The sequence below is a fragment of the Galeopterus variegatus genome, unplaced genomic scaffold (genome assembly GCF_000696425.1).
Source record: "Galeopterus variegatus unplaced genomic scaffold, G_variegatus-3.0.2 Scaffold904, whole genome shotgun sequence".
Classification (NCBI taxonomy): Eukaryota; Metazoa; Chordata; class Mammalia; order Dermoptera; family Cynocephalidae; genus Galeopterus; species Galeopterus variegatus.
This window is the reverse complement of record NW_007727015.1, coordinates 445,677-460,620: the sequence shown is the minus strand read 5'-3', so window position 1 is coordinate 460,620 and position 14,944 is coordinate 445,677. Positions and strand designations below refer to the sequence as shown.

The 14,944-nt window shown below is 46.5% G+C and overlaps 1 protein-coding gene across 3 annotated transcripts in view; it reads left to right on the top strand.

The window, feature by feature from the left end:
* The window catches only part of GNAO1 (guanine nucleotide binding protein (G protein), alpha activating activity polypeptide O), a 181,068-nt gene continuing 166,124 nt past the window's right edge, over window positions 1-14,944 (top strand). For 2 of the 3 annotated variants that reach the window (XR_550524.1, XM_008573337.1), the window contains exons 1-2: window positions 1-926; window positions 1,164-1,206. Coding sequence is in view for 2 of the 3 variants with exons in the window: in XM_008573337.1 (XP_008571559.1) it covers window positions 809-926; window positions 1,164-1,206 (161 nt within the window). In the remaining variant the exon portion in view is untranslated. The remainder of the gene's footprint in view (window positions 927-1,163; window positions 1,207-14,944) is intronic. The other variant, XM_008573338.1, reaches the window with a different exon arrangement.

The window sequence follows — 14,944 nt, the reverse complement described above, 5'->3', positions numbered from 1 at the left end:
CCTCCCTCCCTGCCTCTCTCTCTATCTCTCTCTCTCCCCCTCTCTCTCCCTCGAGCTCCCGGCTGGCCGCGGCTCCCTCACGCTCTCCCTTCTCCCTCACTCTCCCTCTCTCTCTCTCTCTCTGGTAGGCTCTACCGAGCGATGCGAGCTCTGAGAGACAGCGACGCCGCCTCCCGCTAGAGACCTGCCCCCCGGCCCGGCCCCCTGCCCAGCCCTGCCCAACGCGCGGGGGTCGGCGAAGGCGCCGCGGACGCACCGACGGCTGAGGACCGGCGATGCACATGCACTAGCGGCACCCCCTAACTCACTCCCTCCACACCCCGCGCCGCCGCCACCGCCGCCTCCACCGCCTCCTCCTCCGCCGCCGCCTCCTCCTCCTCCGGCAGCCGCGGCAGAAGGACCCACCCTGCCCCCCACCCTACCCTCCGCCGGCTCCGGCTGCGGCTCCAGCCTTGACTATTATTTTATTTATTTTGGGTCGTGCACCAGCCTCAGTGTCTGCAGCCCGCGCCTCCTCGGCCCGCGGGCGCCTCCTCCCTCGGCTCCGGAGCCCCAGGCCCAGACCACCCTTTCTCGACACCCCCATACTCCTGCCAGCTGCCGCGAGTCTCCGCTGCTGGAATCTTGTTAGCGGCAGCCCTTTGGGGGGGCTCTGGTTTCTCGACATTTTTGTTTCTAGCCAAGGAGAAGATATCGTGATTTCCCCCCCTTTAAGCCCAGGCTCTGCTCTCTGGGGGGGTGGGGGGCGCGCCGAGCCGGGGAGCCGTGCCAGCCGAGTCGCGCGGGCTGTGGCAAGGAAGGGGCCACCATGGGATGTACTCTGAGCGCAGAGGAGAGAGCCGCCCTCGAGCGGAGCAAGGCGATTGAGAAAAACCTCAAAGAGGATGGCATCAGCGCTGCCAAAGACGTGAAATTACTCCTGCTGGGTAAGGATCGCGGCTACCACCCCCATACCCCGACCCCGGCCACTCTGCATCCCCAGTCTCCAGCTCCCCCACCCCACCTGCGCCTGGGGAGAGACCTGGTCCCCGAGTTGGCACCACCATGTGCCCAGGATCGCCCACCCCCTTGCATGCCTTAACCGCCCTCCCCCTCCGCCCCGCTCCCCCTGTTCCCCTAACCTGACACTCACCAGTTTTTCTCCCATATCTGTGTCCCAACAGGGGCTGGAGAATCAGGAAAAAGCACCATTGTGAAGCAGATGAAGTAAGTCCCTGCGGCATTGAGATTTGTACTTTTATTAAGAATTAATTTTTTAAATCATTTTCATTACCTAGCTCACTACACATTGCTATCCAGGCCTGGTTTTTAATTCATGCATACACACACTCTCTCACACACACAGACCTGGATTTGACTCCCATCCCCCTCTCCCTACGTTGGTTCTGGGTCCTCCACCCTAACTCCCTGGCTGGGTGTTTTGGGGGGTTGGGGGGGAAGGGGAGTGCCTGTAGTTGTATGAATGACAGTGTCCGCCATATTGATCAGAACATCACACATTATTGGCATGGTTATGATCATTACTCTTTGCTCGTGGAGTACTTTGTATGTTTTACTGCCTCCATCTCTGTCTCTCTGTGTGTCTGTTTCGTTCTGTCTCTATTTCTCTCTCCTCCTCCCTCCATGCCCCCCCCAAATCTATAACCCCACTTCCCCCTGCTCTTCTCCTGGGGCAGTGATTTTGAACTTGGCTAAAACATGGAGGGGACCCAGCCCTAGACTGGGGTGGTGGAGGATCAGGTGTCTGCTGTTCATAGATTTGGTGCTGAACTGGAGGCTGTGGTTTCTATCCCCCTCTTCTTCCCCACCCCACCCCCCAAAAAGAGGGCGAGGGTTAGGGGAGGGGGCATTGATAGGGGAAGGGGTGCGTTTCCAAGCGGATGTGACTGGCATAGCTGTATCCAAGGCAGAAGTGGAAGGGGGACGCTGGTTGTGAGGACGAATGCCCCTGCCCATTGCTGCCCCCCAGACCCTCTTTTCCCCTGCCCTCCCAGCGTTTGCTCTCCTGACACCGGCAGTTCTCGTTCACTCTGTGGTCTTTATCAATGTATTTATTTACACTCTGCATAGGCCGTGTTCCATGTTATGTACCCACAATGCAGATTTCAGGCCCCACTTGCCACCGCCCCCTTCTGCCTTAGATATCAGTTTCCCCTCCTAATTAACTGGAGGTGGATTTGAATGATGGTTGAAAATTCCCTTCCACACTTTCTCAGTAAGGAGCCTCGCCCTTCCTTCCCACTCTCAGGCTCGCTTCTTGCCCCATCCACTTGGCAGTTCCTGGTGAGCCCACAGGCAGCTTTGCTAGGGGTGGGGGTGGGAGGCCCTCGGAGCCTCCTGGCCCTGCTGGTCCTGCCGCTTCCGTTGGCCTGTCAGTTCGGGACGGAGGAGTTCGTTAAGACCGTTTAGCCAGGATTCCACGTCACTTTGCTGTGACACCTTCGTGCACACACAGCTTCTAATTAGGGGTTGCCGTGCAGTAAACAAAAATGATTATTTTTCAACTTGACAGAATAGCCGAAGTAATTGCATCCCGTAGGAAAACAATGGAAAATAAAAACCTCTTCCGTGGGAACGTGGGTGGGAGACGAAGCATGCTTGCCGTTTCTGAACCAAGATGCAAAAAATCTTGCATGTGTAACAGGCATGACAAGCGGGTTCTAGGCGGCGCCATGATGGTAGGGAGTAGTGACTTGGAGACAATTTCCCCATCTGCTTGACATGTTCTTATTTTTGTTCGAGAGCTCCCTGGGGCTTTCTTCGCAGAGGCCCCCTTGGCTCGCCTCACCCTTCTGAGCCACGGGTAATTTGGCCTGGGACTTCTCTAGAGCTTGCGCAATCCAAATGGATGGGGAGGGGGGCGCTGGGGAATTGCTCTTTGCAACCAGGTGCATGTTGCATCTGCCTAGAGCCCTTGTAGGTCGGTAAATGCGAGTCGCGCCACTCCTTTCTCCCGGTGGGGGGGGGGGCGTTTCAAAACTTCAGAAGTCTGTAGTCTGCAGCGGCGGGCTCCGAGCCCCGTAGAAGCCCCAGCCACGGGAGCTGGGTGAGGTTTCAGGCGTTGCGAGTGGTGGACAGCGCCTAGCCGAGGCCGGAAAAGTCGATGGGGCTCAGTTCGGAGGCTCTCGGCTCCGCTCGGCGCGGCCTGGGAGTGGGGTTCGGCAGTGTTCGGAGCTGAGTCGGGGCCCAGACGGAGAGAGCCGAGCTATTTCGGAGGGAGCCGAAGGCATTCGGAAACGCTCGGGGTGGGGAGGACACAGGAGGGGAAGGGAGGAGGGGGACAGGGTAGAGTCTGCAAATTAATTTTGCAGACGCCAAAGCAACTCGTTACCTGCTTTTCCTGAACACTCCCTAAAAATTAGGTTAATTTAATAAGAAGTTTAAAAATATATGTTGAGTCTCCCAAAGGGAACCTCTCCTTTTTTATTCAAAGAGAGCTGAGCTCTCCGAGGAGATAAGTGTGCCACTTTAGGATGAAAATTCCTGATTATGTACTGGGGTAGGAAATCTTAAATGAAGGCTATATGAATACTTCCCTGAGAAAGTCCTATGTGTCTTTTATTTGGTTACACTGAGGGGAGGGGGAAAATGAAATGTTTAATGTTTGAGATGGTTAAATTAGAAATCAGAGGATTTCTTCTCTTTTCCCTGCAATTCCCCCTTTTCTCACCCCAGGACATCTTTTTGGAGAAAAAATGTTAGGCAAAACTGAAATATTGTAGGTAAAACAATTAGTATATCTTTTAAAAAGGCCAATACACCAAGCTTCTTTAGGAAATAGGCTAGGTTTGCACAAAAGGTTGGCATTTTATTTTATTTTTTATTTTTTTGTCTTTTTCCGTGTCCGGCAACGGATCGCAACCCTCAGTGTTGCCCCCGTACCGGACCGGGGACCGGCAACGGGATTGCAACCCTCGGTGTTGCTCCTGCGCCTCGCTCAGCCAGTGAGCGGGAACCGGTCTGTATGTGGGATCCGAACCCTCGGGCGGGAGCGCCGCCGCGCTTCCCAAGCGGCGCACTTATCCAGTGCGCCACCGGGCCGGCCCCTTGCTGGCATTTTAAATAATTTTGCTTGTTAGGTGGTCGTGACCTCACCTGTGGCACAGCCTTACCGTTTTGCAATCAGTGGTACTCTCAGTTAAATCAAAAATTTTAAAGGAAGAATTTAAAGGAAGTGTCAATTTTATTTAACTACCAAACTCTTACAAAGAGATCTCTTAAAGAATTTATGAGATATAGAATCAACAGAATATCATTTTAAGTGACTTCCAAGTTCTGAACAAATAGTGAGGACTGCTTGGACCATGAACCCGATGAAAATATAAAATGAACTGTGGAGTTGCTCTGGATACTGCAGTTTGCCCTCATTTGAGGTGCCAAGTTTTCTGTGATGTCGAGTTCAAGCTACTTGTCTCTGGAGCATTAAGCAGATTTTTTAGGAAGATAGCAAGTCAGAAGATGGCAATGAGGCATGGCTTGCTGGCTGGTAGGCTTTACCTAAATGGACAGAGTTAACTGGAGCACTCTAGATGTGCATTCATTCCCAAGATATCTGCTCAGTGCTGTTATAAAACAAATTTAAACATTTGACTGATGAAGACATCATTGCTCATACAGTCTAGTTCTTATAAGTGGGATGTGGTTTAGAGGGCAGACCCTACACTGTCAGGGAAGGCAATCTTAAAAGGTTAACTGCTGCAAAATACTGGTGGTTTCCTTCTCCTAACTGACCCGTAATTTGTAACTAGGGTGTCTACTCTTTGGTTTGGGTGCAGGGCAAGCCTGCATTCTTTCAGCACACCACTGTTGGGCACCTACCAAGTGGCAGATATTAGTGGAGGTGAATGGCAACTTGCAGCCATTACTCCATGAAAGTGCAGCCGTCTAAAAGGGCATTTCCCACATGTGCCCAAAGGGTCCCATATTGAGGTAGCATTCCACTGAGAGCCTCTCTTTTAGATTTGTGGATTTGTTATTTCAGCAATCATCTTGTTAGCTGCTTTGCCTCTCTTCCTCCTGTCTCCGTGTTTATTCATATGGATGCACCTTGCTCTCTGGAGACAGCATGAGTGTGAACAGAATGTCAGATCAAATAGCAGATGAGTTCTCCTTTGCTGATGGATGGTGCGCTCTCCTTCCTTACTGTTCACTGAGCTGTAAATACCAGCAGACCTTCCTGCTGGAGGAGTTGTAAACAGTCCACCTGATCTTCTCAGGAATCTGCTGTGGAATTCTTGAACCTCAGTTACCCACTGGATTCTGAAATGGAACCTGGATACTTGTTGAAAGTTTGTTGCCCATTAGATTAAATGGATGAAGCTTCATGTGGATTGATGTGGCTGGAAAGGACTGCAGAATTTCTATGCTGTATGTATGGGACTGTATTAGATTTACAACGTCCAGAGCTGGAGCACTGTCTTGTTTCTTTTAGCACAGGAATTCCCAGGTTAAATCGTGCTTCTTAGTAATGCCACATCTGCTAAAGATAGGACAAGATCGCTCATGTTTTTCAGCTGTTCAAAGTACCCTATCTCTGTTCACACTAGAGATTTAATATGAGTAGAATAAGGTCCTATTTTCCTAACATGTGCTCAACCCATCTGGATGCAGAAACTTGATTCCTTGTCTCCCAGGGTGTTTTTATTCTCATTTCTTATGAAGCCATATAGACTGTTATCATAAGAACACATCATGATCTGAAAGACAACAGACAAGCTGGTGAAAGGGATGATTTCAAACTGGAAAAACATTTTGGAAAGGGCTACCCCCAAAACTGACACTAGCAAAGACCAATTTTTAATTTTGAAAAAAGAAAAAAAAAGTGTGTGTATGTATGCATGTACCTCATGGCCTTACAAACAGCAGATGCTATGAGAAGGGCACTTCACCTCACTTTCTTATTGATCGTATAATCATAAGAAGCTTAAAGGTGCTCAAATGAACTCCATTCTAAGAATTTGTTCAAATTTGTATCGTATAATCATAAGAAGCTTAAAGGTGCTCAAATGAACTCCATTCTAAGAATTTGTTCAAATTTGTATCACATTCTTATTTTATTCCACCCCTCTCATTCACATATAGTTCCAGTAGAAAGGAAACCTCCAACAAATCAGTGATTAACATGGGAAGGAGAGAAAAGAGCAGTGGACCACATTCTTATTTTATTCCACCCCTCTCATTCACATATAGTTCCGGTAGAAAGGAAACCTCCAACAAATCAGTGATTAACATGGGAAGGAGAGAAAAGAGCAGTGGATTGTTAACTGGTGCAAAGAAGTAGCTAGTTTCTTATTTAAAGAAGCAGGTTAGCATGCTTCTCTAAAATTGAGAGGTGGTTAAAAGCATGGACTCTGCAACCAGGCTGCCTGGCTTCCAATCTTGGCTTTACCAGTAACTAGATGTGTGACCTTAGACAGGTTATTTTTGGTGCCTTAGTTTCCTTGCCTGTAAAATGGGGCTGATAATAAAAATAGCTACCTAATAGAGTTGTTGTGAGAATGAAATGAGTTAACATATGAAATGTGCTTATGACAGTTTCTAGAACGTAGAAATCATTATACAAACATTAGCTCTAGTTTTTATTCCTCTGATTGATTAGTGGGTGTTCCCTTCTCATATGGTGTTCTCTTGTCAAGTATGTGGGACTTAGCCACCCTGAGAACCAGAAGGGGGGTGCCATGGCTCATACTCATGGCTTCTTCCCCTTGCCTGCTCTGCAGCACCAGTTATATAACAAACTGTGCTGTCATAACTGATGTGACATTTTTGATGGCGCAGCTGCTTCAGCCCAAGAGACTGGGACAATATTACAAAGAGTGGGAAAGAGCACTGAATCAGGAGTCCGTGACTGGTAGCTCTGTCTGCCCTTCTGAGGGCTCAGTTTCCTGAAAGGGTTGGGCCAGGAGTGTACCTCAAACTCTATTCCTATTCTAAACAATCTATGAAATCAGGAATTCCCTTCGTTTTCAGGGTCTTGAGGTTCTAAATATAAAATCATCAGTTATGGTTCCATTCCATGGTGTGTGGTACCCATGAAAGTTCTTATAAGGCTAAGATAGGAATTCCCTTCGTTTTCAGGGTCTTGAGGTTCTAAATATAAAAGCATCAGTTATGGTTCCATTCCATGGTGTGTGGTACCCATGAAAGTTCTTATAAGGCTAAGATAATTGCAGAATAGTGATCTCAACCACAAAGCTTTGTCAGCCAGGAATGTTGTAGTTCTGAGAGGCATTTTGAGAAAACCACCTCTAAGCAAACTTCTCATGCAGACATGGTTCTCAAACCAAAGAGGAGGATTTGAAAGTATCCTGTTAGTAAGGAACAGGATGTTTCTGGGAGGAGAGAGCCAGTGACATATTACCAAGAGTAGTGGTTTGTCTGTGGCTCCCAGGATGCTCAGAAATGGACACAGTCCTGCCCTGGCATCTATGAGGGATGGCTGCATGTAAAGAAACTTTCCTGGGTGAAGGTGCCTGAACTACAGGGAGTTGGGAGATTTGTGGACTAGTAAAAGGGAAAGATCGGGAGAACTGTGACTTGACTCATCTCTAATTTGACTTTGGGCAGATGATTTAGCCCGTCTGGGCCTCAGTTTTTTCATCCTCTCATTGGGATATGGGCTTTCACCATAGAACTTCTCAGTACTCTTTCAAGTTTCCAGTTCTAAGATACAGTATATGCAAAGAGAAACCTAGAAGCATAAAGTGCAGTGGGGAACAGTGGGAGTATTTACCACCCACAGCTTTTATCTGCTAAGCCATCTTTAGTTCTAATTTTCTTTACAGAGAAGAGGAAAAACATTGTGCTTTTCATAGCACCAAAAAATTAAAGTAAAATAAAATCCTGCAAAACTAATAGTCAGTGCCCTATATTTGTTCCCCTACTCCCTTGATTTGTCAACCATCTTAGAAGCAAGTAGAATGGAAAAAAGAGAAAAGGAGGGTAATATATCGGAAGAGGACTCCATGGCCAAGGATTTATTCTGGACTCTTTGCCTATGCCTTAGCCAACAGGTTTTCTGTAGAAATTGTTACTAAAGGGAATAGCTTCCCTGTGCTTTAAAATTGATTCTGGGTTACCTGCCCCCTGGATCTCAAAGTACTAATGCATATTACGTATTGTAAATTAATTGTTTTTGTGTCTGTATCCTTTGATAATCTGGGTGACCCTTCCCAACCAGGGTTCCCTAAAGCTCATAATACTGCACTGAATCCAATGCCTGGCACAAAGGAGGTGCTTAATAAATACAAGTTGAAGAAAAGAGAAAGAAATGAGGTGCAGAGGGACCTTAAGGTGCACCTTACTATTCTACATAAGCCAGAATAATAATATTGAAAGCTTTCAATAGCCATGGGCTGTGTTTATCATTTTCAGTCTATTATCATCATCTGTTTTTTTCACATAAACCTATGAGGAAATATAGTCATCAGTTCCATTTTATATATGAGGAAGTGAGGCTCAGAGAAGTTAGGTGGCTTGCTCAAGGCCACATAACTTAGTAAGTGACAGCGCTATATTCAGACAGTGATTCCCTAAACTTATGTCCTTTTCCTTGTAACCCAACATAGTTCTTACTAGACCATGACCAGTGTGGGCAGTGGAGAGCTGGCAGTGAGGGACAGTACCCATCAGTAAATGGGATGGCACCAGCCTTGATTAAGGTTGGTAGTTGAAAGAATAGCAAGTGCCTGATTGGTGCTGGGTTAATTCTGGAAGTGGTGGTGAAGGTCATCATCATTTATCACACTGATTTGGAAACTAGAGTATTCCCTAGCAAACATCTTGACAGCCCCTGAAATCATTTTCCATTCCTGCCTCAAAAGTGTGGGCCATTTTTGGAGTGTAACAAAGAGAAGCTGCCACTGAAGGCTCTGGGTTTGGTGGAGGCAGCTGGCTTGCAGAAGACTGGGGAAAGACAGGATGGTAGGAGAGCCATCCATCTATCCATCCATCAACCCATCCATCTACTCATACACATGGTGTCATTGAGGTACAGAGGAAGGTCTCAGTCCGTGCCCTTGAATGGAGGCAGCTGGCTTGCAGAAGACTGGGGAAAGACAGGATGGTAGGAGAGCCATCCATCTATCCATCCATCAACCCACCCATCTACTCATACACATGGTGTCATTGAGGTACAGAGGAAGGTCTCAGTCCGTGCCCTTGAGGAACTCATAGTCTAAAGGGAGCTATGTGTAAAAGACTCCTGCACTTCAGGTCAAGAAGTACCATGATGTCTGTATGCACAGTATGCTGTGGGAGAACAGAGGGCACCTTCTCTAGGCAGGTCATTCAGGGAAGTCAACCAAGAGAAAATGGTGTGTGCACTGAGTTTTAAAACAAGTGGTAGTTAGCCAGTGGAAAAAAAGGAATATCAGGCAGAGGGACCAACATGTGCAGATGCACTAAGATGTGTCACCACATAGAACATATTGGGAATGTGAAATAATTTGGTTTGACAAGAGCAAAATGTAATGAGAAATGAGGGATGAAAGATGAGACAGAAACCAGATCATGAAGGGCCTTATCTATTTGTTAAGAACTTTGGATTTTATTCTGAAGATAATGAGATGGTTTTAAGGAAATGGGTAGCAGAATCAGTTTGATCTTTAGAAAGATCACCTAAATGGACTTGAGGTTGAGAGACCAGATGGAAAGTTAATTCTATGATCCAGCTGGGAAAAGATGAAGAATTAAAGCAGTGGTAATATGGGTGGGAAAAGTAGACAGATTCAAGAGATATTTGGGTAGTGAAATAATTGAGCTTATTTGATGATCAGTTGGAAGTGCATGGAGGAGAAAATAAATTTCAGATGGTGTAGAAAAGAATAAGTCCAGGATTCCTGGTTTGTGCCACTGTGGGATGGTAGTGCTATTCCCTGAGATAGAAAAATGCAGGAGGAAGCAAGAAGACTTGGGGAGAAAAAAGATGCCTTCAATTGGTCATGTTGACAATTCTTGTTAATCATCTAAGTGGAGATCCCTGGTAGACAGTTGGTTATGTGGATTAAGAGATAGGATACACCTGGGGAGAAGAGTCAGTGGGGAATTCTTTGGTGTTTGTGGGCAGTGGAGAGCATGCAAGATGGTGACCTCACCAGGCTGAGTGCGAAGGGGAGAGAAGGCAGAGGATGCATCCCTCACCACACGTGCACACCCAGTTCCAGGAACTAGAACAGTTTAGGAAGAGGAGCCTAGGCAGGAAACTGAGAAGGAGTGATTGGAGAGAAGAAAAAGCAAACCAAGGCAGAGCAGCATCGTGAAAGCCAAGGAAGGAAAGAATTTCAAGAAGGCGAGGAAGAGGTTAGTTGACTCAGACATTGCAGTAGTCAGGTAAGATGAAGACTGGCAGGTGTCCATTGGGTCTGGGAAGTTGTTGGTGACCTTGGTGAGAGCAGTTTCAGTGGAGTGGTGCAAGAAAAGCCAAATGCAAAGGGAGTTAAGAAGTGTGTGGGATTGAGGAAGTCAGTCAAGGCCATGAATGGTGACCCACCCCTGAAAAGAAACCTGGACTATCAAAGGAAGTGGAGAGAGGTAGGGAGGGAGAGAGGGTGTGAGGTACACCCTTTATTTTTATTGTTTATTTGACTAACGTGGAGGGACTTGGATCCATTGGGAAGCTATAGAGCCCTGATGGAGGGAGACATTGACAGTATCAAGGAAGTGGAGAGAGGTAGGGAGGGAGAGAGGGTGTGAGGTACACCCTTTATTTTTATTGTTTATTTGACTAACATGGAGGGACTTGGATCCATTGGGAAGCTATAGAGCCCTGATGGAGGGAGACATTGACAGTATAGGAAAGAGGAAGTGGTAGAAAGAACAGAGCCCTCAAAGGATGGGCAGCTTGGTCTTGACATGAATGTGCATCTCCTTCCCTGAGACTGACAGAAGGGCAGTAAGGAGGGGAGTGTGTAGAGAAATCTGGGGGTAGAATGGTGGGGACAGGAAGTTGAGGGAGCTTCTGCCTTAGCGTTTATTTTTCTCTCTGAAGTGAGAAGAATTAAAAAGTAACTGTGCTTGTTTACTGGAACACCAAAGACCGGTATCCTTTATTCTATTGAAACCACTCATTTATCCATTTATCCAGTATTTGTCTAGCACCTATTATATGTTAGGCACTGTTGCAAGTGCTTGGAATTTCCGTGGTGAACAAATCAAGTCCCAGGTGAATTAGGCAATAACTTCACAAACAAACAATTGGACACAGTAATTGCAGACTGTAAAAATTTTTCTGGAGTTACACCTTTGGGAGAGATCTTATACCAATCACAGAAGGATCCAATACCTGCCTTCAACTCTCTGAATCCAGAATCCAGAATCCAGACAGGAATCCAGAATTCTCAGAGAGCTGAAGCAATTGGAGGAGATCAGTTGGAGCCATGAGGGTGTGGAAGAGGCGATGATGGAATTTAATTTTGACAAGGGCTCAGGATTAAGCTGGGAGGGAGTTAGGTGAAGAAATGAGAGTTCAGTGGACACCCTTTCTTTTACTCTGCCCAACTTTACTCATTCCAGGTTGTTCAGTGGGGCTGCCTGTTACTGCCTCCTGCTGCTTGAAGATTAGAGGGGGCACATGACTCAGGCCTTGCCATTCACAATATCCTACTCTCCTGGCCATAGTGATTGGCCCAGGGATGGTCATGTGACTCAAGCCAGGCCAGTCTTAGTCCTCTGGAATTTTATAGTCACTATGAGAAAGAAGCTCTTCATCTGGGATCCCAGCAAGGTCCTCACTGGGCTGGAATGATGAAAGCCTGGAGCTGCCTGTGGCCATGTTTTCACATCCCTATTATGCTGTGCAAGGAGAAAACTTGCTTATCATGAGAGAGACCGAGCCTTTGAGAGATTGGGGGACAGAGGCGGGAATGGGGAGAAGAGATAGGAATCTAGAAAGACATCTGATAATATTACTATAATCTCTGAAGTTGGCTCTATGGACCTGACAGTTATGTGAACCAATAAATCCCTTCTTTTATGCAAACTAATTTGAGCGGGGATTCTGTCGCTTACAACCAAAATTATGCTGATGAAAAGGATAATTTAGGAAAAACGAATAGTATGGACTAAAGCACAAAAGCAGGACTCAAACATGCTGGGGACTATCAAGGAGTAGTGGGAAGTGTCATGTGACTGAAGAGTTGGGGGTTTGTGGAAAAGTGAGGAGAAGTGTTGGGAAAGGAAGAATAGAGTCCCCTGATCATTTTGCTAAGGGTGTATGCTTTGAATATAGTAGTGTGCCAAGTTGGGAGAGCTTGGCAAAGGAAGAACAAAGCTGAAGCTTAAGAGCAGAGAGATTTTTGTAGTCTAAACTAGGGAATTGGTAGGAAAGGCAATGAGGAATTGGATGGGGAAGAGCTTTTAGAGGCAGAAGGGTCAAACCTGGTGCATAGTTGAACGTGGGGAGAAGAGAGTAGATCAGAGAAGTCTTCCCAGTTTTGAACCTGTGTAATAGAGGTTAGTAATGCCATCAAGTTAGGAAGTGTAGGAGCAGGGAAAGAGATAACAGAGGGCAGATAGCAAGTCGAACCACAAGCATAAATTCCAGGTTCTTACAGGGTAACTTTCTGGGAGTTTGAACCTGTGTAATAGAGGTTAGTAATGCCATCAAGTTAGGAAGTGTAGGAGCAGGGAAAGAGATAACAGACGGCAGATAGCAAGTCGAACCACAAGCATAAATTCCAGGTTCTTACAGGGTAACTTTCTGGGAATATTCAGCAGTTTGCTTGGGAGGTAGTTCTGGTGTTTAGAGAGGTCTGGACTAGAAGGAAATTAGGCTCAGTTCAGCTGCCCTTCATGGTATGGCCATGAGAGTGTGGCCCCTGAGATGAGTATGCAGACAGATAAGAGAGGGAGGGCCCAGAGAAGGAGCTCACCATTGTAGAAGTGAGTAGACCCACAGTTAATTCCAACTGGCAAAAGGGGCTGGAGGCCAGAGGAGCAGGAGGAAAACTTGGAGCGCCTTGCCATTCGTGGAACACCAGGGAGGGAATGTACTTCAGGAAGTTCTGGATGACAAGCAGGGTTCTATTCCGCAGCAGTACCAAGTTAAAAGACGATTGTATTTGGTGATTGAAGCTATTGTTGGCATTTGAAAGAGCAGTTTTGAAGAAGAGAGATAGAAGCCAAACTTAAGAAAATTATATGGTAGAAATAAGTCTGGACTGGGAGTCAAGAAACCGAAGTTTTCATCCCGGCTCTGTCCCTATTTGGCTTGGTGGCCCCAGGCAAGTTCCTTAACTTCTCTAGGACTTAGTATTCTAACATACAAAATTAGGAAACTGGACTGAATGATCTATAAGCTTCTGCTCAAGTCTTGGGGTCATAATTTATATCTTGCTGTATAGCAAAACAGATGTTCTCGTGGCAAAGGAATTCCCTTTCTTCTCCCTTGGCCACCCCCAACTGACAAAATAAATTATAACAAAATTAAGCTTTCAGAACTGTAGTGCTAATTGAGAAAGAAAACTGGGACATCAGCTCAGGGAATTGTGGACACCAGCGCATGTTGCATCCACGTGTACTCCCCACTGAGAGTGTGGAGCCCTGTGAGGTAGGAAACTGTCTTGTAATACTGTCAGGGTTACAAGACCAGGATCCTGTACTGCTCTTCCACAGGGAAGAGTTTGAAGATGCTTCCAGAGGACAAAGACAATACAAGTCCTGGGGTCCCCGTCTCTCTGAATTTATGTGGATGGGGGAGGAAGGCTTGTGACCTTGGTCTGGCTATGTGGGAGAGCTCCAGCCAGGGCAGGCAAAGAAAAGCTGCAGGGACCCATGCCTTAGGAGATGGACAAGCCTGAAGGACCAGTGGGCAAGGACAGGAGAAGCATCAGCGCTATCTCCTGGGCACTCTGTCACCCCATCAGAAGGGGACTTTGGGGAAAGGATGTTAGAATGACAGTAGGGAGAACCTAGTTCTGAGTTGTCACCATTTCTCCTACCCTCCCCTCACCCGCCCTCCTCCAAGTGCTATATAAATATAAGGCCTGTTTTTCCTTTGAATCCTTTCCTTAGAATTTCAGCCACATGGACCTAACTATTCCCTAACTTCTTTGGCACCTGTTTATTCATTCTACGAATACCGATGGAAGACCAGCCAAGTTTTTGCACTTTCTAAGCTTCTAGGAATAGAGCCCTTAGTAAGATAGGCAAGCTCCCTTCCCTCAAGGACCTTACAGTTTTGAAGACAAGAGATAGTAAGCAAATAAATAAAAGCAAGGTCATTTCATAAAGTGGTAAGTGTTCTAAAGGAGGAAATCAGGATTAAATAATGGAGAGTGGTTAGAGGTAAGGGATAAGAAAGCAGGTCAAGAAAGATCTGAGGAAGAGGGAACAGCAGATGCAAAGGCCCCAAGGAAGAAATGAGCAAAAAGGATGCCAGTAAGGCTGGACAACAGGGAAGGAAAAGTGACACAAAATGAGGTTAAAAAGGCAGGTAGGAGACAACATGCAGGGCCTGGTGGCCCTGGAGAGGCATTTGGGTTTTATACTGAATGCCATGGGTGGTTGAAACACAGCAACTAGACCTGACTTATGTATTAAAAAGATCCCTCTGCATTCTGGAAAAAGCAAAACCATAGGGACAGAAATTACATGGCTTCCAGGGATTGGGGTAGGGTGGGGGTATGACTGCAAAAAGGCAGAAGGGAACATTTGTGGGTGATGGACATTTGAGTGGTGCTTTAAAGTTTATAAGCGGCTTCTACATTCATTGTTCCCTTTGAGCCTTACAACAATCTTGTCAGGCTGCACAGACATTACTATATCCCCATTTTATAGATGAAGAAACAGGTGAAAAGAAGTCAGTGTAGTAGTATCAGAGAAGCATGAACTTTGGAGATCTTGGCTTTGCCATTTGTTGGCTACGAGTGTGATTTAGGGAAAATGATTCAATCTCTCTGAGACTCAGTTTCCTAATCTTTAACGAGAGACAAATACATTGCAGACA